The 24857-nt window shown below is 43.1% G+C and overlaps 1 protein-coding gene across 1 annotated transcript in view; it reads left to right on the forward strand.

Annotated features, from left to right (window-relative positions):
• The first annotated feature begins 276 nt into the window (after positions 1–276).
• Ppp3r1 (protein phosphatase 3 regulatory subunit B, alpha) overlaps positions 277–24857 on the forward strand; it is a 44503-nt gene continuing 19922 nt past the window's right edge. Inside the window, exons 1-2 of the mRNA XM_038342739.1 lie at positions 277–525; positions 23298–23337. Of these exons, the coding sequence (XP_038198667.1) occupies positions 523–525; positions 23298–23337 (43 nt within the window). The 5' untranslated portion in view covers positions 277–522. The remainder of the gene's footprint in view (positions 526–23297; positions 23338–24857) is intronic.

Consider the following 24857-nt stretch of genomic DNA (forward strand, 5'->3'; position numbering starts at 1 on the left):
GTCCAGCTAATCGCTCCATTTCCTCCTACGAGGAGCCTTCCTACCGCCCGCCCTCCTCCAGTCGCATCACAGGAAGCGCACCTCCGCGGACGTCAAGACGTCCGCCTCCGCCCCGGCGCACCGTACGCAGCAGGCGCTGGCAGGCGGGGCGGGTAGCGCGCCGCTCTGGGCGCGCTCCGGTTGGAGAGCGTGGGCACGGCCGGGAGCGGGTTCCCGGATGTCGGCCTCCCGCAAGCCCCGCCCCGCCCCGCCCCGCGCTCGCTCCGCCCTCTGCGCGCCCTGTTCCGTGCCTTGAGGTTGCGGTCAGCAGCGAGCCGCTGCAGCGAGTTGGGGCCGTCCGTGTGCGTGAGTGAGGCTGCAACCCTCTCCACCCTCCGACGCCTCTCCAGCCCGGACTCCGCCCGCTTCGCTCCGGGTCCAGGCCCCGTTGCACCCCAGCCGGCGCCGGATAGCCAGCCGCCGTCGCCGCGTCCCGCGGAACCCACAGCCGCCGCCCGCCGCCAGCGCCGCCCGCCGAGCAAGATGGTGAGACCTGGGCTCCTGGGTCGGGCGAGGGAGGGCCCGGCGCGTTCTTCTCGGGAGAAAAGAACTGCGGATGCCGGGCTCGAGGTCCACGGCCGCCTGTGCGCCCCCGGGCCCTGCGCGCGCTCCCTGGCCTCTGTAAACTGCAAGGCCTTTGCAAGCCCCCCAGCTCCGGCTCGCCTCCGGGCTTCCGTGCGCCCCCGCCCCCCCTGCAAGCGCTGGACGTCTCCGCTCCCAGAGCCTTGCCACCCCCACCCTCCGGCGACCCGGAGGCCTCCGAGCGCCCCGATCCTCGCCGCCCCCGGGCCTCCGATCGCCAACAGCGCCGCCGCCCCCGGGCTCTTAAGCCTGTGGGCCTCCGCGTAGCCCCGACCTGCCGTCTCGCTCGGCCTTTGCTGAACCCCTGCCCCGTGGGTCTGCCCCCTCCCTCTCCTCCTCCACGTGGAGCCCACTTTCCACCCCCAGATTTCGGTTTCCAGGTTGGGGATTCTGAAATCCTGTGCAAATGATAGTGTGCGGCAAATGGCGCTTTATGTAAGACCCACTTCTCCAGAGTTGTGCTTCCTCCCACTCACTCTGCATTTTCCAGCAGTGAGCCTTGGCAGGAATCCTTCCACTTTCTTGCCTTCGTTCGTTTTCGTATTTATCTCGTTGCTGTATGCAACTTAGGGGGCTTTCTTTCGCGGCTGCTTTTCTCTGCATTGGTGGACCTGAAAGGGCCAGCGTGTATATTCGTTGAGACACGGAGCATCTCGGCCCTAGAGAAATACTCATACTGTTAATATCTTCTTAATGTTCTTTTTGTTTTGTTACCTTTGTTTGTCCGGTGCTTGGGGCAGTTGTTTTTGAACCATGGCGATTTAAATTTTCCTTTGCTTACTTTCACATTAATCCCTAGGTGGAATTCACCATGTAGTGTTTCTGGCTGACGCTAGGGGTGTGCCTCCTGCCTGTCACCAACAGCCAAGAAATCTATGACGCCTTTAGCTTGTTACCTTACTGGTTCTGTAGCTCCGCTTGGCCCTTGTTTCCTCTTTACAATCAAGAATTGTGTTCGCAGAAGAACGTAGTTGCACTGCACGAATGTGTCAGTTATCCAAACACGACATTGGATTGTAACACTTTGTATAAAAGTCTTTGAATACTTAAAGCATTTCAGACTTACTTGGGGGCTCTTGCCCCTTTTAATTGTACAATATAGTCCCCTTTATGTAAGATTTAAATGATTCAAATGCGGGTCAGAGAAGAGATTTTTTATTGCCATTGAAAATCAGGGGGTCGAGATGAGAGAAACTGAAGTTAAAATAGTCAAGTAAGGGCCAGCTTTTATTTAAAGTGTAGGGCTTATTGGCATCGTTAAGACCCATGTTAGGAGCAGCTTCAATGACTGGTATTTGGGTATGTAGAAGAATTTTTTTTTCTTAATTTGGGAAGCTGTTTAGATGTTTGGGGCTTTGAAGGTTACAAAACTTAGGCTTTTCCATACCCTTATAGGACATTTAGAAAGATCATATATGTTCATGATACAGTTGTCGTAGTTTGAAGTTAGGAATTTCTCTTAATATATATATTTTTTTGGTTTGAGTCTGTATTTCTTTCTGTAGCCTAGGCTGACCAGCAGCTCATGGCTGCCTGCTTCAAAATTCTTGTCTCTTGAGTTGTATACCATACCCCTATGGCAGAGTAGCAGACGAGAAGGCCCAGTTGTTTCTCTTCCCTTCTGTTGCCCATACTTGAAATGGACGCCTTAAAGGCAGTTGTGTGGTCTATACTTTGTAGCATGGATAAACCTGCCAAATTGGGGTATTAAATAGCAACAGAGTAACTGAGGCTAAGGAATACAACATGACTTGGGGCCCCTCCAGATACGTGAACCACCTCACCCTGTGACTTTGGGGACTTAATGGAACTTTGTGAACATTTATTCGCAGATCATTGGCCGCTGTGGTGATTTTTTTTTTTTAAAAAGAAAATAATATTTTTAGTTTTAACTGTGTCTATGTGGGAAGAAGGGGATGTGTGCGAGAGGACAGGTGTCATAGGAGGCCTGAAGAGGCTGCCAGATCCCCCCGCCCCGCCCCCGGATTCTGAGATACAAGCAGTAGTGGTTTCCCACATGGGTGCTGGGAACCAAACCCAGTTTCTCTGCAAGTGCATTGTGTCTCCAGCTCTCTCATTTTTTTTTAATTTTTATTTTAACTTGTATTGCTGGTACTGCAGATTAAATTTAGGCCTCTGTGTGTTGCTTGTTCTTACCCCAGCTGTTCCCTCAACCCATTGACTCCTAAGTTCCTTATTTTCTTGTGCCTCTCTCTGTTTTCGAGTCATTTGCAGTATTTTAAGATGCACTTTATAATAGTTTCAGGTCATTATTTCCCTGGTCTTTTCAGCTCCCTTTGAAACTTTCCTGATTCCCATTTGCCTTGTTCTCCATCCATTTCTGCCCTAACATAGGCCTGTCCTGCTGGGATCCTCATAGTATTGGTTTGGCAATAACAAGACCACGTAGGTAACTCGATTTGGCCATATGTAACACTGACTAACGGAAGATATGTTGGGCTTCGCAGTGATCTGGTTATTATCCCAGGTGGAGCCTCCTTCAGAAAGTCTCTGTAAGTCTTAGTGGGTGCCATGGAATTGTTATGTTCTCAGAATAGTTTCTATAGCTTTAATTTGTTATCACTGATAAAATTAGCAAGTCAAAGGTTTGGATTTCCTGTGGAATTTTGTGTGTGTGCTTGCTTGTGCACACGTGCCCGTTCACATGCTTGTGGAGGCCAGAGGTGGATTTTGGGTGCCTTCCTCAGGTGCCACTGATCCCCTCCCCACAGGCTCCCTCACTGAGCCTGGAGCTTCCTGATTGGTCTGTGTGGCCAGTGAGCTCCAGGGACTCCTATCCCTGTGTCCTCAGCACCAGCATTAGAGGTGTGTTCTATTACCACCTGGCTTTTTATATGCGTTCTAGATCAGAACTCAGGCTCCAAGCGTGTGTGCCTGCTAACTGTCCCCAGCCCTCTTAAGACTCATTTCTGACAAGTGCTTTGTTTGCTGCTTTAAAAGCAGTCCATTTCAGCCTGGCTTGGTGGCGCACACCTTTTAGCCCAGCTCTTGGGAGCCAGAGTCAGGCTGATGTTAATTTGAGGTTAGACTGGTCTACCTAGTGAGTTGCAGGCAGTTGGGCTATAGCTAACCCTACTTCCTCCACAAGTCAGTCTATCCCTGGCCTTTATTCTGTTTGAATTTAAAACTTTGAAGCATTGAGAACAATGTAGGTTAGATGTATTACAAGATCTGTGAGTACAGAGCCGCTTGGAAGTTTTCCTATGTTCAGGTGGTTTGTATCTTTGGATTTGGGCTTTATCTGTATCCCTGTGGGTACAGGTACAAGCTTAATGACATGTTAGATCTCACACCCACATGGTGTGAGAGAACTGATACCTGAAATTCGTCTTTGGACTGGCAGTGCAGCTCCCACCCCACCATACACATAAACAAAATCAGTATTGTGGATTTTGTTGTGGAGATACATATATATATATACATATATATACATATATGTATATATATATATGAGCATTGTCATAAATTTTAAGACAATTTTAGATTTCAAAGAGATTTATTTCTCAGTCATTTTTAGCTTTTTATTTAAAGTTTCCATTTTCACAAACTGTGTGTGTGTGTGAATCTGTTTTATTGTCAATAGAGTTAATTCAGGTTTGGAGGAGACATTGTCTCCTCTCAGTACATCCCATCGTGGATGAGAAACTTAAAATGCATCAGGTGGGCGTTGGGAAGTTGGCTTAGAGGTCAAGAGCCCTGGCTGCCCTTCTAGAGTTCATGCGTTCAATTCCCATCAAGCACGTTGTGGCTCACAACCACCTGTAATGAGTGTGATGAGATCTAGTATCTTCCTCTGGTGTGCAAGCATACATGCAGGCAGAACATTGTATACATAATAACAAAATGATCTTTAAAAATTGTGTCAGGCTATGATATACAGAAGCCAGCTAAAGTCAGTCAGCAGTGAGAGATGAGCAATATGGAAGAAGGAAGTATCTGTTACTGACAGGGAAGCAGGATGTGTATGTCAGGCTGGGCTAGGAGAAGCGAGACTGACTCATACCAACAGATATTTGGAGGTGTGGTCTGTGGTCACTGCGTACTGTTGTTTTTGTTGTAGAAGATAGTAAATTTTCATGCCTCGCGTAAGTAGGAAACATAAGCCATGTCAGTGGTTGTGAAATAGCATGTGATGTATTGCGAATATATAAACAAAGCCTAGCAGAAATTGAGCAAAGAACACAATGAATTGGAAATTAGAGAAAGCTTTGTGAAGTAGAGGATCGTGCTAGGTCTAAAGATGATTAGGCCTGCAGGAGGAGGATGTGAGGGCACCTAGGAGAAGGAGATGTTTCATAGCCTGGAGGTGAGAAGAGAGGATCTATGTACAATAGGGATTCTCAAGTGTGGTTCTGGGACCAGCAGAGCTGGTCATCGGGAAGCTTGGTGTGTGCAACCCTAGGTCAGCCTGGCGAGGAGCTAAGAACTTTAGTTATTATAGGTCTTCAGGTAATCGTGATGCTAACATTTGAGAGCTGCTTAGAGACTGTTACCTATCTAAATTGTAGTTGGGTCTGATAATCTACTTAGTATTAACAACGTAAACATTTGAAGAAATGATTGTTATTTCTAAGCAGAGTCAAAGTGGGTAAACCGATGGTGGTTATGGAGTATGCTGTGTGCTTTCAACAAACTTAGGGTGCTGTAAGTGTGATGGGGGGCAGGTAACTCAGAATAGAGTGGGAGTCATTAGCTTCTTGCAGAACTGTCTTAAAAGGACTAATGGTCAGTTGGTGGGGGAGGGGGCACTCCATAGGAAGCTATGTTCACAGTTGTGGAGTCATGAACAAATGAGACTGTTCAGATATAGGAAATGCAGATAGACCCTAACATTGGTTTCTCTCAGGATTTTTTAATTTTATAGGAGCATGGCATGTTCAGTAGATACCATACTTTTATTAAGCATACATTAAACTGTAACAATTATTTGTTTCACTCCATAGATAATATTCGACAAATTACACTAGACATTACTTTATTATAAAATAGGCTTTGTGGTTTTGCTTGGCTGTAGGCAGGCTAGGTTGGGTCACAGTGTTCAATAGATTAGATTGTTGAATGTGTGTTTGAGATTCATGATACTTTCACCTTATGTGCAATAGGTTTATAAGTCAGTTAACTCCATGGAAAGTTGAGAAACAGCTGTGTTGAGCATGACTGTAGAGTAAGGGAGGGGAGAGATGTGAGAAAAATTATACTAGATCTTTAGAGGTCCGTCCTCTTAAATTCATTTTAAACCATTGCTTTTAAGAACTTAAGTTGTAATTCTTTATTTTAAGTGCATTGCTATTTTGCTTGCACATAGATCTGTCTGGGGGTGTCAGGTCCCCTGAAGCTGAAGTTATAGACAGTTGTGAGCTGCTCCGGGTCCTCTGGAAGAGCAGCTAGTGCTTTTAACCTCTGAACCATCTCTCCAGCTCTAGAATGACTTTTTTTTTTTTTTTATAAAAAATTGATTTTATTGACTATAGTGACATTTTTAAAAGAGGGATTGCTTTCTAGTTATTTGGTTATTTTAATAAGTTATTCTAGGTGTGGGAGTTAAGAAATACATAAAACTGAAGCAGCCACTGTGGTGGTCAAAATGGAGGTTGTTGAGAAAAGCTCACAGCAGAAGCTGCTTTTCCCAGTAAGAAATGCCCGGTGAGCAAAGGTGTATGCTGCCTGAAAATGCAAGCCTGCCCTCGGAGTTCATCCTGGTGGAAGGAGAGCACCAATGTGAGAGCTGTCCTCTGGCTCCTCATCTGCATGGTGGTGTGCACACACGCACACACATGTGAATAAAAACATTGAAAAGCTAGGACTACCAGGATTCAGCCACACTGCTCTTGAGCGTGTACATGACAGAATCTGAGGCAGCGTGTTAGATGCTTACGTATGTTTACTCAGCATTTTTCACAGTAGTCAATATGCGGCCGGCCTGTGTGCTCATCAGCCGTGGAGTGAGCAGCAGAAGTGTGGCATGTACACACGGTGACATTTCACTCGGCCATAAAGGAGAATAGAGTCGTGTTATTTGCAGGGACGTGTGGGTAGAATTGGAGCTTGTCATGTTAAGCTGTCAGCTTGTTTTAGATAAGTACGTTTCATACATGGAATAAAGATTTCAATCTGTTGCTGCGATTCTTTAATACGGTTCCTCGTGTTGTGGTGACCCCTGACCATAAAGTGATTTCATTTCTACTTCATTACTCTAGTTTTGCTACTGTTAGCAGTCGTAATGTTAATGCCTGATGTGCAACCCCCAGTGAAAGGGTCATTTGACCCAGAAGGGGTCATGACCCACAGGTTGAGATCCACTGGCTTAAATGACTGCATACATATAGGTGGCATGGGAGTTAGAAGGGAGGCAGCTTGGGAGGAAGAGGATTGGTTAAGATTGGTTAATGAAATATGTGAGCAAGTATTGCAAAGATATTTCATGTAGCCTAAATAAGTACCAAGTATAAGATGACACAAAAACAATTGCAGTAATTTATTTGAGAAGTGTCTTAGAGTTATGACAGCTGTGACGAAACACCGTGACAAAAGTCAATTTGGGGAGGCTTATACTTCCACATCACCATTCCATCAGAGAAGGAAGTCGGGGCAGGAACTCAAGCTGGGCAAAAGCGTGGGGGCAGGAGCTGATGCAGGGCCATGGAGGAGGAGTGCTGCCTACTGGCTTGCTCCTCGTGACTTGTCAGCCTGCTTTCAGACAGCATCCAGGACCAGCCCAGGAGTGACAATATCAGAACAGACTGGACCCTCCCACATTTCCCAGTAATTGAGAAATGTCTAAAGGCTTGCTGGTAGAGCCCCATCTATGGAGGCATTTTCTCAGTGGAGACTCCCTCCTCTCAGATGACTCTAGCTTTATCAGATTGTCATAAAACAGCACAGGTAAGGACCTGAAAGGTACAGTAATAGGCTGGAAAGGCAGGACTAGATGCATATTCATTTAGGCAGAAGACAGGGGCTGGTTACTAGAGAATCCTGCCTTTGTGACTGGGTAGGTGGTATGTCTGTCAAATTCAAGAACATGTTCGAGTACCTTTTAGGGTTTAGCTCTGTGCTTGGGTTTTATGAGGGTTCTTAGAAACCTGCCCAGATAACCTGTTTTACCTGTAGTGTTATCATTTGGTAAAGTTTGTAATACTGTGTTGCAGAACTCTAAGTTCTGTAGGACAAAGTGTGAAATACTAAATGCCTGCTGCTTCTATTCTTTCAGTTTCATAATACATAATTTATACCCCATTACCCTCCCTTATTCCCTTCTCCCTCCCACCAAGCCCCTCGTTTTTTTCGAGACAGGGTTTCTCTGCAGCTTTAGAACCTGTCCTGGAGCTAGCTCTTGTAGACCAGGCTGGTCTCGAACTCACAGAGATCCGCCTGCCTCTGCCTCCCGAGTGCTGGGATAAAGGCGTGCCCCACCACCGTCCGGCCCACCAAGCCCCTCTTTACAGTAAGCTTCCTTCCCTCCCTCCTGCTCCCTCCTTGCCTTGCCTCCCAGTACATTTAATTAGGGTTGCCTGCATAAGCATATGGGGGATATTTACTTGAGTGCAGCCACTTAGCAGTGGCTGCAGTACTGAGGAATACCTTCCTCTTGCCCATCTACCCTGAACTGCTTATAACTGCTCGGGGAGGGCTAGGGCTTTACATGTTTTTCTTTTGTTAGCACGATCACTAATAAAGATTAGAAGCTGGGCTTGGTGGCACACACCTTTAATCCCAGCCCTCAGAAGACAGAGGTAGACAGATCTCTGAGTTCAAGACCAGCCTGTTCTACATAGCGAGTTCTAGGCTACAGGGTTATATAGCGAGATTTGTCTCAAAAAGGGGAGAAGGTTTGATGAAAAAATGGGTAATGGGGGATACGTAAGTTTTTTTTTTTTTTTTTTTTTTTTTTTTTTCTTTTTTTGGTTTTTCGAGACAGGGTTTCTCTGCAGCTTTTTTAGAGCCTGTCCTGGAACTAGCTCTTGTAGACCAGGCTGGCCTTGAACTCACAGAGATCCACCTGCCTCTGCCTCCCGAGTGCTGGGATTAAAGGCGTGTGCCACCACCGCCCGGCAGGGATACGTAAGTTTTATGTGTGATTATAAATTTTTCTTCTCTAATAACAGAATTTCATCTCTCAGTCATGGTAAGTTTATCAGTGACACTGGTGTATGTTAGCTGAGCCTCTAACTGGCTGCTGCTCTGCTTATACCACTTTTCTGCTTCTTATTTCACGCACCTCACTTTGTAAGGTTTCAGTACCCTGATTTCAGTTCCTGAGTTGCAACAGTGCTCACTAGCCCAGGGTGGCTACTGTGTGTGTCTTCCTGAGGCCTGCTACGGTTCTGGCTGTGTCCGTGTGGCGGACGGCATCACAGGAGAGAGTGAGAGTGTGCAGACTTGGACCCCTTCCTCCTATAAAGCCTCCAGTTCTGGTGCAGGGATCCCGTTCTCATGCTTTCTCACAGGCTGTACTTTGAAATGTTAACACACGCTTTGATGGCTAAGTTTCAGCAGAAGAGCCTTCTTGAGGGGACATCTGTGCCCTGGCATTCTGCTCCCTTTCCCTAGGCTCCCCTTTCTCGTCCTAGAAGTCTTATCTGGTTAGCGTCCTGCAGAGGTCCAAATCTGGAGTCGTATGTGAATCTGGTGTGAATGAGCACATCAGTCATCCTCCAAGCAAGTTAAATTCCTCTCTGAACTGTGAAACTGAGTCAGAGCCTTCTAGACACAGTGCTAGGTCCTACAGAATAGGCATGCCCCTTTCAAGCTTTGCGGCTTCGACATTTCTTCCAAATGGCCTAGTTTATTGCCTTTCAGTTCTGTCCAAATTCCGTGAAATCCTAGAACGTTTATGTGTTCCTTGTAACAAAGGTGACTTGGCTCTGGTTTCGAGTACTTTTTCATTTGTGTTTCAGACCTCACCAGGATGGTTTTACCTGGATGCATTTCTTTTTTAAGCCTTATTTTTGTTCATAAGGCCCGAAGAGGGCCTCAGTTCCCCTGGGGCTGGGATGTGAGCCATCTGTTGTTGCTGGGAACTGAACTTGGCTCTGTCAGCGTGCACGGTTGAGCCGTCACGCCAGCCTATCTTTGCATATTTCCACAGCATTGTAGTTAGCACCTCCTAATCATTGAGGAGTTCTGAGTTTTCCTCACAGTGCTCTCCTGAGCCGTCACTTACAGTAGTGAGGTTAATCCATTTATGAAGGCAAGGTCCTTTATAATACAATGACAGTTTCAGCCAAAGTTTAGGAGGGATATTCGATCCATAGTATTGTGTTCTGCATTGCAGAAGCTTTTCTTAGGTAGTGCTGGTCCAGAATGGTTATGCATCTCATTTGAATTTTGGCTCTGCTTTCTTTCTTTCTTTTCTTTTCTTCTTTTTTTATTTTAGCATTGTGATCCAGAATAAATGTCATAGCGCATTAGACTTCTATCTAAAATAGAAAAACACCGCTTCCAGTTGAGTCAGTCCACACTGTCTGGAAATCTAGTAGGGAGTCATTTAATATATTTGGCTATTCATTCCTCTTTATACTGTGTGCCTCTCTGGAAAGTTAAGAGTTCTGGTTTTTTTTTTTTTTTTTTTTTTTGGTGGCTTCTGTGACTAGTTCTTCTGCTTGTTGTCCTGCTACTCTGACCGTCGTTAGGATTTGTTTTTAGCCTTTCCTCTGGGTTTGGTCCAAGACCCTTTTATATCACATTCCCATTTTAAAGTGTCATGCATTATAAAGAGAAAAACTTCAATATAGTCTGAAGACTCCATAGCTATTTGCTGTTTTTTTCTCATTAGAGAGGACCACCCTTCAGTGGAAATGGTCTGGTCGTGCTTTTTTTCTCCACTTCCCACATTCTAAGCTATTAGGCAAATCACTCACGTTCAGTTCACCCAGTACTTATCTCTGGAACACAGATTGGCTTAGTACTGTCCGTAGACAAGGAAATGAGTGACAGCGTCAGTATAAAAATTAATCTTTTTATGGCCGGGCGGTGGTGGCGCATACCTTTAATCCCAGCACTCGGGAGGCCGAGGCAAGCAGATCTCTCTGTGAGTTTGAGGCTGGCCTGGTCTATAAAAGTTAGTAGCTAGTTCCAGGACAGGCACCAAAGTACAGAGAAACCTTGTCTCGCCCCCCCATAAATACATACATACATACATACATACATACATACATAAAATCTTTTTTCCCCACCAGGTAGTGGCAGCTGAATTGAGAGTATACTAATATGCATGAAAACAAACTGCCAAAGAATGTGGCGCCATGTCTGGTGCGGAAAAGCACCTTATCCTCTTCACTAAGGCTCCGTTCTGTCAAAAGAATTGACTGAACACTTCCATAGACGCTACAGAGCTATCCCGTGTTTCCGAACTTAAACTAGGTCATCCTCATGCCTCCAGTTGCTCATCTGTGCCTTTACAGAGCTATTGGATTATTATCCACACAACGGTAACTGTGTTTAGGACTTTAGCTGTAGAATTAAAGATTTTGAGTGTCTGCACCAAAGTCTACCTTCCTTAGGCCAAGTTTGCACCTTCTGGGACTAACCCAAGTACTACACATGCTAGGCAACGACTCTGACTCAGCTATATCTCCAGCTAGACCATGTCTGTCTGTCCTTCCGTCTCCTGCCCTGCCTCTCTCCCCTATTTCCTTGCATTCCGTTTTTTGCAACAGGGTTTCTCTGTGTGACACCCCTGGCTGTCCTGGACCTCAATTTGTAGAGCAGACTGGCCTTGAACTCACAGAGATCCATTTGCCTCTGCCTCCCAAGTGCTGGAATTAATGGTAGACCATGTTATTGCCAATGTATAGTCTTATGAACATGAAGTAACACTTGGGAGGCAGAGGCAGGTGGATCTCTGTGAGTTCAAGGCCAGCCTGATCTACAAGAGCTAGTTCCAGGACAGGCTCCAAAGCTACAATGAAACCCTGTCTCAAAAAACCAAAAACCAAAAAACCCAACAACAACAAAAAGAAGAACATAAAGTAAAAAGCTTGCAGCGTTTTGGGGGAGTAGGGTGAAAGGTATTAATGTGTTATAATAGCAAAATGTCCTATAATTTAGATCTGTTAAATGCCTCTTGATTGTTTTCTCACATCGTACGGTCATAGTTTCCTCTTGTGTATTATTTCTGAAGTCAGTGTAGAGCTTTCAAGATTTTGCCTTTAGTTTCTTCACTTACCATGTCTCTACTAGTTCTCTTTTGGAAAGAAAGTCTGATGTCTTTCTACCTTCAGTGAAAAGTTACTGCCGCGTCTCTAGGTCTAAACTTTAAGCTCCTTTGCACGCTATGTATGTTCTGTCCCACAGTTTCTTCCCGCTCTCATTCTTTAACCCAGTCAGGCTGTTTCTGAACTATCTCCCTTTTCACTTTTTGGTGCTTAGTTTGTAATCTTTTTCCCTGTCTGATTTGCCTTTCTCTTTGCTTGGTAAATTCTATGCCAGGGTCAATTCCCCCAGACACTTACATAGCCTTCAAAGTGTGTATTAGGTACACGGGGAAAGTGAGCCCCAGAGGAAGGTATTATTGATTCCGAAAGTTAGAGAAGTATTCTGCTTAAAGATCATTACATATTTAAATAGGGAGTAATGTGTAAGATTGTTTTTATTTATAAGTAGTAAATTTTTTTACTTTTTAGGAAACTCAAAATATGAATAGTGATTGCTTTCCATTTAAACTAATTTTGCTGTTTCTGAACAGTCTAGAAACAATTGTTGAACTGAGAGTATAATTCTAAATTTTTGATTTCATTGAGCAAACACTTAATATTCACTTACTACATGCAGCAAGCATTGCCAGACACAAAGATGGAGTGGGGAGCCATAGAGATGTTCATAGCATAGAGGAGTCAGATGCCTAGAATGAAGAAGTATTAACTGTTATAACAAGTGCCGCAGTAGGGTCTGTGGGAAGACGATGATGTTTCTGCTTGCCCAGTTTGAACTTTATTTTGTTACATTGATTCTAGTCACATTACCCATGAGCTGAAAAACACTTCATTCTGTTACATAGTTTCTCTGAGTTTCAGGTGATACTCTGTAACGTACCTGTGTTTTAGAGCCTTGGCCTTGGGTTTTTTTCACCCTCCCTTTATATCTGTAAAATGCCCACTTGATCTACAGGTGTGCGTGCCTTCCTGTGCGTGCTTATGTATGTGTGTGTGTGTTTTCGTGTTTGTGAGTGAGCCTGCCTGCCTGCCTGCCTGTATCTTAGTTACTTTTTCTGGCGCTCTGATGAAATACCTCCCAGAGTCACAGAGAGTGGGGCCTTTTGGCTCACAGGCACAGTGGTCTTGGAGGACTCAAGGCACAGGACACTATTCAGGGAGAAGAGAGTGGGAAGTGTGCTCAGCTAGCTTCTTCCTTTATGCCACCTGGGACACAAGCCTAGGAAACAGTGGCGATGTCACATACTCTGTGTGTGTGTGTGTGTGTGTGTGTGTGTGTGTGTGTCGGGGGTGGGGTCTTTCCAAGTCACTTAATCTAATCAATTTAATTCTTCACAGGTGCTTACCAAAGGCTTGTCTCCTAGGCCATTCAGGCCCTGTGAAATTAACAACACCAGCATTCAAAGTGTGTGTGTATGGGGGGGTATATATGTGTGCGCATGTGCAGGCCGGAGGTTGACACTGCATGCTTGCCTGGATTGTTTTCCAGGTTAGATATCCAGGTCTGAAGTCTCTCAGCAGAAGAGCATAGAATTTCTCTATTTGACTAGTCAAGCTAGCCAGCTTGCTAGGGATACCCCCTTCTCCCCTCCCCAGTCTCTGCCTTCCAGGCACTGGGATTAGAGACTGGTTGCTATGCCCACCAAGTATGTGAGTATTAGGAATCTGAAGTCCAGTCCTCACACTGGGGCAGCGAGAACTTTTTACTCCCTGAGGCATCTCTTCAGTCCACATAATCTGTTTTACGTCTGCTCAGTACAGTGATTACAAAAGTAGAAAATATATCCCTCGGGTATTTTGTTTACAAGTATCAAGGTGGCTTCAACAATAAGGAATGTATTGTTTCACAGAATAAGAAGAAACTCAGAGCCAGAGAGTTATGGGGGTGGTTTAACAGTTTGCCACTTTTGATTGCATAAACCATGTTTCCTAAGCTCTGCCTGCCAGGAGAGGACCCCTACTACCTCAGACACTGACAGAAGTGTGAGGGAAATGATTTCCTCCACTGTCTTTTGTGTTAGAGAGGTAAATCTTTGCTGCATGTCTCACAGTAGGCTTTTTCCTTAGGTCTCTCTTTTCTCTCTGGCTCTTCTACACAAGAAAAAGACCCAGTTCATTATTCTGAGGGTCCAGTTCTTGTAACATGGTCCTAGCTTGCTTTCTGTCACCAGAGGCTAGGCCTTGAAAGAACTAACAGCTGCCTCTTTAATACTAGATGTTCTGAATGAAGCTCACTGATTAGTGGTGAGCTAATAAGTAGTGAAAACTGTCTGACTTTCAGTATCTGTATTTCATCTCTCTGGCTTTTAGCTGTCCATTCCCATGTGGTCAGCTTCATCATTAAAATGCTGGAAACAAAAAGATCAGTGTTGTAGAATATTATTTTAAGGTGTGTTACTTTTGTTTATGCTTTGGAGCATTTGTTTAATGATGCAAAGATGTGTTTGATTGAATAAAACTTATTTCCGGTCAGGAGGCTGAGTCAGCAACTAGCTGAGTGGAAGTGGTTGGGAGGAGCCGGATGGAGAAGGGTTTATAAGGAGGGGCCAGGAGGCTGAGGTGCGCTTCTGGGAAAAGACACAAGGAGAGGAGGTGAGCTACTTGCTATTCAGCCTCTCTGGGAAGCAGAATTCCACCTCAGCCTTTGAATCTTTTTGAGTTCTTTAGAGGGACATAGATTTAGTTAAGTTCCTTGGTAGTTTTGGAAGAATCAGTGCCTGAGGAACAGAATTCCCTGACCAGGGCTGAGCGAAGTTGAAGGTGCAGATTCAGACAGCTGTGGATTAAAAGGCAGCAACAATTTAAAAAAAGAGAACAGATCAGTATGACAGGCATGTGAAAAGTTTGGTGGTGGGAGTGTAAATGTTCTAGTTGTTTGGGAAACAGTCCATCAGATGCTGAACATAGGATCACTACGTGATCTGCGAATCCCACTTTATGGATGTTATCCTTACGTTCCTTAGCAAAGTCTTATGGTGAATCCGTGTTCCATGAATCAGTATGACTGCTCGGCATGGTGGCGCATGCGTGCAATCTAAGCGCTTAGTAGGCTGGGCAGGTTTGTGGATTTGTGCCTACTTGATCAAGACTATCTCAGAAAACAAAAAACTCAGTACATTTCTTTTTATTGTTGAACAATTTTGTTATATTGGATAGGTCTTTTTTTATGTAATTGGTTGGGCCTTCCCTCCTTTGCCTCTCATTCATATTGTATGATTAAAAAGCTGGTGGTCGACCTTATTTGGCCATAGTTTGTTGGCTAGTAATTGATTCTTCAGTCTCCTGCAAAGTAATTTTCTGTTGGATTGCACTTCCCTTGATTTCTTCTAATGCCTTTTGCTATCTGCCTTCTGGATATCTCAAGCTTTTCATTCAGAATGTAAGTGCCTACCTTACGGTGTGCTCCTAGCTTCAGCTGTCACTTGGTTGTAGTAGCCCTCTGAGCTATAGTGTACGTTGGCCACCCGTCTGTGTTTCGGCTCTTGTGACGATTAGCCAGCGTGGTTTCGCACCTGGCCTTCTACTAGGACTTCCTTATTTATTTTTCTGTTGATATAGCTTCACGTTCCTCCTGTACAATGTATATAAGCTTTGTTTTGCAATATATTGGCGCAAAGCTGAGATATTTTATTAAAGTTAGCACACAAAGTCTTAAATATAATTATGGCACTTTCAAACTGTTTTAGTGATTTTTTTTCTTTCTCCTTCGTCTCCCACTCTTCTGTTACCCCCATCCTCCTGTGCCCCTCCCCCCCCCCGTCCTTTTTCCTCCTTTATATCACGTATATCCTTTTACTCTACTCTGCCCCACCACCCAGGGCTTCCCCCTCACCTAATTTTACTCTCTCTCGGTCTTTTTTCTAGTATTTTTTTTAGACTTTACCCCCATATCTGTCTATACTTTATAGACTAGGGTCTTCATATGAGAAATAAATGCCATTTTTCTTTCTGAACTTAAATTGCCTTGGTTAGTATTAACTATACTGTTCCGATCCATCCATTTGCCTGAAAATGCCGTGATTTTATTTAAGTATATTAGTTATGTAAATATAAGTAAGTGCGCAGATATGTGAAAAAATATGTCCCATCTCATTGTCCATCCCTCTAAATGCGGAAGTGTCTGTGGTAGTGTAGGGATACCTGTGGGGATATGCCAAGGAATGGTTTTCTGGGTCATATGATAGTTCTGTTTTTAATTTTTTTTTGAGCTGCCTTCATAGTGACCTCCTTAACATTGCACTGGTTTGCCCTCTTCCAGGAGTGAATAAGGGTTATTTCCTCACATCCTTGCCAACATTTGTTAGATTGCTCCATGCGAGCCGTTCTTAATGGGGTGAAATGTTATTCTCAACGTGATTTTAGTTTGCATTTCCCAGGTGAAGAAGGATGTTGGACAATTTAAAAAATATGTACCGGTCACTTGGGGGATTTTCATTGTGGGTTTTTTTTTTTTTTTTTTTGGCAGAGGGTTATTCTTTTAATTAGTACATTGTTGATTTGGTGTTTAGTTTTTGTGACCCTTTTAAAATTCTGGATGTTATTTACACAATGGAGTACTACACAGCAGAAAAAAATAACATCTTGAATTTTGCAGGAAAATGGATGGACTTAGAAAACATTATTTTGAGTGAGGTAACCCAGACACAGACAGACAGTTATCACATATACTCACTCATAGGTGGTTTTTAAACATAAAGCAAAGAAAGCTAGTCTACAAATCACAATCCCAGAGAACTTAGACAACAGTGCAGACACTAAGAGAGACTTACATAGATATAATCTACATGGGAAGTAGAAAATAGAAAAAGACAAGTTCTCCTGAGTAAATTGGAGCATGGGGACTTTAAGGGAGGATTGAAGGCAGGGAGGGGAGCAGAGAAAAATATAGAGCTCAATAAAAATCAATAAAAATAAAAAAGGAAAGAAAAATTTTAAAAAATGTTTAAAAAATTCTGAATGTTAACTTAGCTGTCTGCTTGGAATGTGGTTACTGATGCTCTCCAGTCCTGTGGCTGTCTGTTCTGATGTTAATTTCCTAGCTCTTAGAAACTTTACCCTCATAGAGTCCCTTCTGCTGATTCTCAGGGCAAGTTCCTATGCTGTTGGGGAATTCCTGCCTAAACATGTATTTTGAAGGGCATTCTCTGTGTTATGCTAACCATGTCAGCATTTCCGGTACTAAGATAAGGCCTTTGATCCACATAGTGGGTGAAAGACCCTACCTGTCTAACTTCATTCTTCTGTCTGGATATTTGATTTTCAACACCATTAGTTCAGTAATATTTTTTCCACTGCCTGTTTCTGGTGCCTTTCACAAAGGTTAGGTAGCCATAGCTTTGTTTCTCGTAGTCCTGTGTTCTGTTCCATTCTCTGTTTTTATGCCAGTGTCAGGTGTCTTTGTTACTGTAACTCTTGGATGTATTATGAGACCAGGTGTTAAGAGACCTCCAGCTGTGCTCTTCCTCCCAGAGTTGTGGCTCTTCATGGTCTTCTCTGGCTCCTTACCAGTTCTTGGATTGTTTCTTTCTAGTTCTCCGAAGAATAATATTGGCATTTTGATGGGTATTGCATTGTGACAGGATTACTTTTTGCCAGATGGCCATTTTACAATATTGATCCTGTCAATCAAGGAGCAAGGAAGTTTTTCCTGTTGTCTAGTATGTTGTCTTGGTTTTCTTGCCATGTATTGAAGTTTTCATTTTAGAAAGAAGTCTTGCTTGGTTAGGTTTATCCCTGAGTACTTTGTTTTGGGAAAACTAATTTCTTTTTCTGTGAGTTTATTGTTTGCATATTAGAAGGCCACTGACTTTTATATATTGATTTTTGCGTTCTGCATCTTTACTGAAAGTGCTTATTTTGAGAGTTTTTGTTGGACCTATAGGGTTTTTTAAACAGAATTACTTCATCTACAAATAGAGACAGATTTTTTTCCATTTTATATTTAGCTCTTATATCTTTTCTCCTCCTTGTTGATATAGTTAAGGTTTGGGTACTTTATTGTGTAAGGGAGGCGAGTAGATGTCTCTCTCTGTTTCTGGTTTTGGAGGAAATCTCTTAGTCCTCATCCATTCAATACGGTATCGGCCGTTAGCTTGTTGAATAGATTCTTTATTATTTTGAGGTATGTTCCATCTCTTCCTCATGTCTCCAGGACTTTTATCATGAAAGTTTGTTAAATTTGTTCAGTGCCTTTTCTGCATCCATTGTGATGACTGCATGATAACTGTTCTAACTTTATATAATGTATTACATTTATTGATTTGCATTTGTTGAACCAACCTTGCATTTCAAGGATGAAGTCCACTTAAGTCATGGTGTGATCATTTTAATGTGTTCCTGAATTCAGTTTGTAAATATTTTTAGAGTCTTTGCATCTCTATCTTTCAGAGAAACACATCTGTGGTTTTCTAGGTTTTTTTTTTCCTCTTTATTTGATTTTGCTTTTAGGGTGGCACTGGTTTGTGAGATTAATTTGAAAGTGTTCCTTCCCTTTATATTTTGTGCAGCAGACCAAGGAGTATTGGTATTATGGTTTTATTAGCATCAAATCAGTTCACATCTTGTTTCTAACTTTGTGTACTTGCTGCTTAGCCTGGTCGCCCCTACCTACTTGAAGGGCAGCTGGAGAGGAAATGCGGATATGAACGTCCAGTCCCTTAGCAAGGATCCCGCAACAGAAATGTCACTTCCTTCTTTTCATCTAGTGAATGTTCGCGTGCCCCCTCCATCCACACTTATTTTCACTTAACTTCTAGAGTGTTTCTTTGCTCTATTAGCAGATTATTCTGCTTTTAAAATGTCTTCATTTAGTTCTAATTTAAAGGTAATTAAGTTTTCAGTTAATACATTTGAGGCATCCGAAGGGTTTTAGGACTTTAAGATGTCCTTTGAAGAGCGGTACTATTGTTAGGACATATCACACGGAGAGCAGCAGATTGTGTCTGTGAACTCGGAAGGCTTTCTTTTATACAAGTTTTCGCTGCGTCCAACAATACTCAATGTGTAGCGTATACGTTTGGATTATATTCTTAAATCCGGACACTGAAGTCTTGTGTGGTGATACCTGCGGTATACTGGTTGCTTGCTAAAACACCATTTTGGATATAGTGCCACCCCCCAGCTCCCTTTTGAGTTTGTTTAATGTCGCGGACAAACGTTCCTGGACAAATGAGTGGTTGACGCGGAGAGGAAGGATGGTTGGAAGTTCATCCGTGGTGGCTCGGTAGTCAGCATTAGGGACTAGAATATGTAGGTATGCGCTGTATCCTGCAGTAGAGAACATAGTGAACAAAGCAGGCATTTGCTACTGAGGAGCCTGAAGAGGAAGACTTAAAATAGTGTTGTCTCTTTAGATGGCTAGTAAATGAGAAAGTATGTGAGGGTAGGAGAGAGGCGCAGTGGCTAGGGGCCCTGACTACTTCTCCAGAGGGCTACGGTTTGATTCCTGACACCCACATGACAGCAACCATCTGTGACTCCAGACCCCGGGGAACCTATGTCCTCTCTTGGCCTCCAAGAGTACAAGACTTGTAGATGGACATAGGCATACTTGCAGGTAAAACACCCGTACACACTTTTACAAAAGTAAATGTTTTGATTATATTAGACTAGATCAGCAAGTTGTTTTGAAAATTTCATCTCCTAAGGTCACTTTAAAGACACTTGGCAGGGAGGAGGAGAATGGATATGTGGATCATTTCTTGTTGTTTAGCAACCAGCATAGCTTACAGTTACTGATCATATTCAGTTTGTGCTTTTCTATTACTATGATTCATAGAAGATCTACAGTGAAGAGGAAATTGGGAATTATTGTCCCTGTTATTTATTACTCTTAACCTCTTCCTGATTAAAGTTTTTCCTTAGTTTGTTTATATGCATCCTACTCATCAATTATGTATTAATAGACTACGTAAACACATATATTCTAAGAATATAGAAAAATGCAGATTTTGATAGAGCCATGATAAACGGTAGAGCTGTGTACACTGGATTAGGTTTGTCGTTGTTTTGAGATAGTCTAACTGGATGACTTGCTGCTGGTCTCCCTGGCTCCCAGCTGGTTGCTGCTAGGGTTATAAACATAAGCACAGCTCCCACCTCTGTTTCTTCTCTATTTCTTATTTGCTCATTTTGCAGTTAACAAATTTCTCCTTCAAATTCTTTAAATTTTGGTTGCTATTTTTTTTAAGTGATGTTTTAGTTTTAACTTTATTACTGTTTTGAGAATAGGTCTCACTGTGTAGCCCTGGCTGTTCTGAAACTTGATATGTAGACCAGGCTGGTCTCAAACTCACAGAGATTCACCTACCGCCTCTGTCTCTGGATTGCTGGCGTTAAAGGTGTGTGTCACTGTGCCTACCTTTCTCCCCCTTTTTAAGTTTTGAAAAACTGTCTCAGCTGTGTTTTGTAGGTCAGCTTAAATAGTGGGCCCAAGTGATCCTCTTGCCTCAGCTTCCTGAGTACTGGAACGACAGGCAAATTCCCTGCCCACTGAGCTAGGATTCATGTTATGTGGGGTTTTTATGATCTGTTCTTTGGGTGAGGTAATTTTACTCTGTATATGTTGAGAATTTTGATTTCCAAAATTGTAAAGTTTTGTCTTTAGTGACACTTTACTCTGGGCCTAGGTTCTGTAATTTCTTGACAGACAGACAGTCAGACACACAGGCAGGCAGGAGTGTGTGTGTGTGTGTGTGTGTGTGTGTGTGTGTGTGTGCGCGCACACACACACGGATATCCATAGACTGATTAGATTACATTTTCAAAGTTATATGTTGGAGAAATAGTATTGAGAACATCAGTTTAAATTTTGATCATGCATACCATATTGCATTATATGTGTGCAGTTTTCCTTACAAGTAGTTCTGTTAAAGAGGGCTAATAATATACTCTTGTCTTTACATATAGGAAAATATCTAGATTATTAGTACATCAATTTAATCAGATGTAAATTTTTATAGGAAAAGTTACACCCAGATAGTACCATGAAAGAAGAATCAGTATGCTAGGGATTAGTCGTAGTATAAAAACATAAAGTATGAATAAATCAGATTAAAATTTGGGACTTAAAGTGCATCCCTTTCCAAAAGGAGGCTAGTTTCTTGGAGAAATTCCTGGTCCTAGCACGGAAAGTATAAAGTGTGCAGAAGGAAACAGGACCTAAAGCGGAGAACATGGAGCAGTGTCCTCTGGACTGTTCCTTACTGCTCAGTTAAGAAACTGCTGAGTGGCTCTTTTGGGGGCTTACTCATCTGCTTTCTTATTCATCTAGGACCCACGCAGGGCTGGCTCTGTCCCCACTAGGCTAGATGCTCTCACATTAATCATTCGTCAAGAAAACGCCCAGCCGACCAGCCTACAAGCAGTCTAATGGAGGAGGCATTTTCTCAGTTGAGGTTTCTTTCCCAGATGACTCTAGGTTTGTGTCAAGTTGACAAAAGGTGGGGGGGGGGGACACAAATATTGAGACAACCAACAGCCCACAAAAAGGGACAGTGTCATGTAATCCAAGCTAGTCCTGAACTCACTGCTAACTGCTGGGATCACAGATGCACCACTGTGCATAATTTATCTTTATTGAGGATACTTACGATACGTATTATAGGAGAATAGAGACTGTTGTATAGATTTCATTACCTTCTGGTATTTTTTACAGATTAGGTGATAGGCTGTAATCATGGTCTTTCTGCGTGGCTTTTTAAAAAACATGTTTTACCCATGCTGTGACTTGATAAGAAAGGTATTTCTTCATTGTCAGATGTGGACGTGTGTGCTGTTTTCTGGATGCTGTTTTGTTCCTATAGAGCGCTTCTTCCGTCCTACTCTCAGGTCACTTGGAATTAGCATACTGATTTTCAGCTTGATTTTAAAAATCTTCTTCTAGAGTAAGCCCAAAATAGCCTTTTAATTCATGGTTAATGCAGACCTTCTGAGGACTGTACCTTGGCGCCCTGTGTGTTGAGATCTGCCCATCCCTCTGGACGTCTTGGCACATTCTCAGTTCTGTGAGCACCAGAGATTGTCAGCCCTCTGCTAGTTCTTTCCTTAGCTTTGGGGGAGGATGGGGGGTGGTGTCCTAATGCAGCTGAAGACAGGGAGCCCTCTGCAGACCCCAGGTTGCTAGAGCTTCCCCCTCTGAGGTGCTTTTGCTCACAAATACAACCTCCTGTGATTTCTCGGTTCTCCAGGGCAGGCCCTGGGCCCCTTTCTCTACCCGTGATTGCTGGTTATTTCTGAAGTACAGCTTCGTGCAGTTTCCTGGTGTACTGTTTTATGCTAGTTACACACTTGGTGTGGCATGGCTCCTTGGAGGCAGAGAGTATTGATTTTCTTGGGATTATTTGGTTTTTGACTATTGTAATGATAGTTCTTATACTGGGCGTAGTGACTCACACCTTTGATGCCTGTACATGTTAGGCAGAAGCAGAAAACGTTGCATAGTAAGACTCTGTCCAAAAAACCCAATATATAGTTTATCTTATACTCCAAGCAAAGAGATTTATTTAAGGACTTGATCATCAAGTGGTCTTGTGAACAACTTGGCCATTTGTAAAATGCTTGAATTCTGCAGGCTTTCTTACTTTGTAAATTTAAGACATATTAACTTTAGGAAACCTAGGCCTATGTTTCTTCTGCAGCACCATTTCCCTCTAACTTGGGGGGGATACATAAATTAGGGGACAGGAGGACTCCTTACATAAAGAAATACTTGGAAGTAGTTTTAAGTGGCTGGTTGGTTTATATGGGGCTTCATGGCCGTGTCAGCATCTCACTAATATTTTAGGTTGTACAGGATTTGGAGAATTCTTTTACTGACTGTGTATAATTGATAACAAGGTTTTTCCTCCCCCCCCCCCCCTTTTTCGGTACCCGGAGGAACAGCCATGAGTGCTGGGAACCGAACTCTTATATTTTTGGTTGTGAGCCTAGTCTTTAATGGCTGAGCCATCCCTCCAGGCCAAGGCTTTTCTTCTTAACAGTTTATTTTGCAGTCTAATTAAACTTTAATTAAGCAGGAAAGACAGGAATGTTTTCACTCTGAACTTTTCATCAGAATGAGTTCATTAGCCTGATATGTTGGCAGAGACCTGTAACCTCAGTACTTGGGGGTGGAGGCAGGAGCTTCAGGAGATCTACGTCATCCTTACCTCAAGGCCGGACCTTGGAACGGTGTTTCAGAAAGAAACAAAGCAAACTCAGTTCATCCAGCAAGACAAGTGACTGCATTGACAGTCTCTAACATGTGGAATTTTGTGTGTAGTATGTTTATGGTATTAAAAAAACTTGAACTATATTTTGTCAAATGCTTGCATAAATCTTAACAAGAGCTTACCCTTTGTCTACAATATTGCGTAATATGTTTTCTTACCAGTTAAGTATAGTTTATAATTCTAAATAATAAATTTGGGGCTCATTTACCTGTCTTGTCACATAAAAAAGTTGTTTAATTTTCCAAAGACGTTTGGGTGTATCTCATAACTAATTGATTCTTTCTTTCCCCAGGGAAATGAGGCGAGTTACCCTTTGGAAATGTGCTCACACTGTAAGTTGAATATAATGTGCGCAACAGCCATTTGTTTTGCTTATAAATCTATGTGTGTGTTATGTCTCTATGATTCATACTTGTTGATTTTGTGTCAAATGTGCTCACATTTAAAATGGAGAACACATGGATCAGATGTTCATTTTGTTAGCATAGTAGAGAATTAAAAAAAACTTAAGATTAGTATCATTGTAATTATTAGATTTATACTCCCAAATCCCTGTGTCCTAAGTTCACAGAGGGTTCTTTGCAGTTTCAGAGTGAATTTGTAGTCATGTTGTTTTCTGTTTTGCTTTTTCTGTTTGTTGGTCGAAGGTTCTGGACTCCTTTGCCTTGTGATGTTAATAGCTGTGCCCAGCATTCCCCAAATCATTTGGGAGGAGTTGCGAGAGCATGAAAACTGGTCTTTCGTGGGCTTGTACTTATCACATAGCCCAATAGTTATCACATGGACTGGAGAGTAGATCCTTCTGTACATTCAGGAAGGAGAAACAGATGTGTTAAATTTATATTTTGCAGTTTTTCAGATGGGGATGGACTGGGGCGGGTAACTGTCGAAGGGCGGCAGGTCTCTAGAGTCAAAGGGCAGCTGTCACAGGCTCCCTCGGGTACTGTAAGTGTTGCTCTTTAGGTTTGGGGGATTTTTAAAAAAAAAAATTTACAATTGCATTTGATTATTTCTACATATGTGTGGGTGGGGTTGGGATTATATATGTGACATGGTGTCATGTGGAGATCAGAGGGCAGCTTGTAGGAGTTGGTTTTTCTTCGCATCATAGTGGTCCAGAGGATCCAACTGAATACATGTTATTAAGTGTGGCACCAAGCACCCTTACTGCTGAGCACTTTTTACTAGCCCCTTATTTCTTACTTATTTATAAAACAGGTTCTCACTATGCAGCCCTATCTTATCAGTCCGTCCATCCGTCTGTCCATCTGTCCACCTACTTACCTGCCTATTTGCCTATGTCTGTCTGTCTGTCTGTCTGTCTGTCTGTCTGTCTGTCTGTCTGTCGGTTCATACTGTGCAGCCCTACTCACTCACATTTATTTGTTTGTTTGCTTACCAGGCTCTCACCATGGGTCCCTATTTATTGATTGATGAATGATAAAGGTTCTCACAATGTAGCCCTGCTTGATTATTTGTTTCTTTATAACATAAGTTCTCGCAGTATACTTGTATTTATTTGCTTATTTATTTGTGGGACAGGTTCTCACTGTGTAGTCTTGCTTGCTTGCTTGCTTGCTTGCTTGTTGAAAAGATTCTCATTGTGCAGTCCTGGCTAGTGTGGAGTTTTTTAATGTAGATCGCACTGGTCTTGAACTCAGATCTGTTTCTCTCTGCTCCTGGGGTGCTGGGACCAGTCAGTGCTCTACCGTTGTGTAGAGACACCATGGCCACGACAGTTCTTACAAAAGGAAGCATTTAATAGGGGGCTTTAAAAAAAAAGTTCAGAGGTTTAGCCCATTATGGAGGGGAGCGTGGTAGCATACAGGCAGACATGGTGCTGGAGAAGTAG

The sequence above is a fragment of the Arvicola amphibius genome, chromosome 1, assembly GCF_903992535.2.
Source record: "Arvicola amphibius chromosome 1, mArvAmp1.2, whole genome shotgun sequence".
Lineage (NCBI taxonomy): Eukaryota > Metazoa > Chordata > Mammalia > Rodentia > Cricetidae > Arvicola > Arvicola amphibius.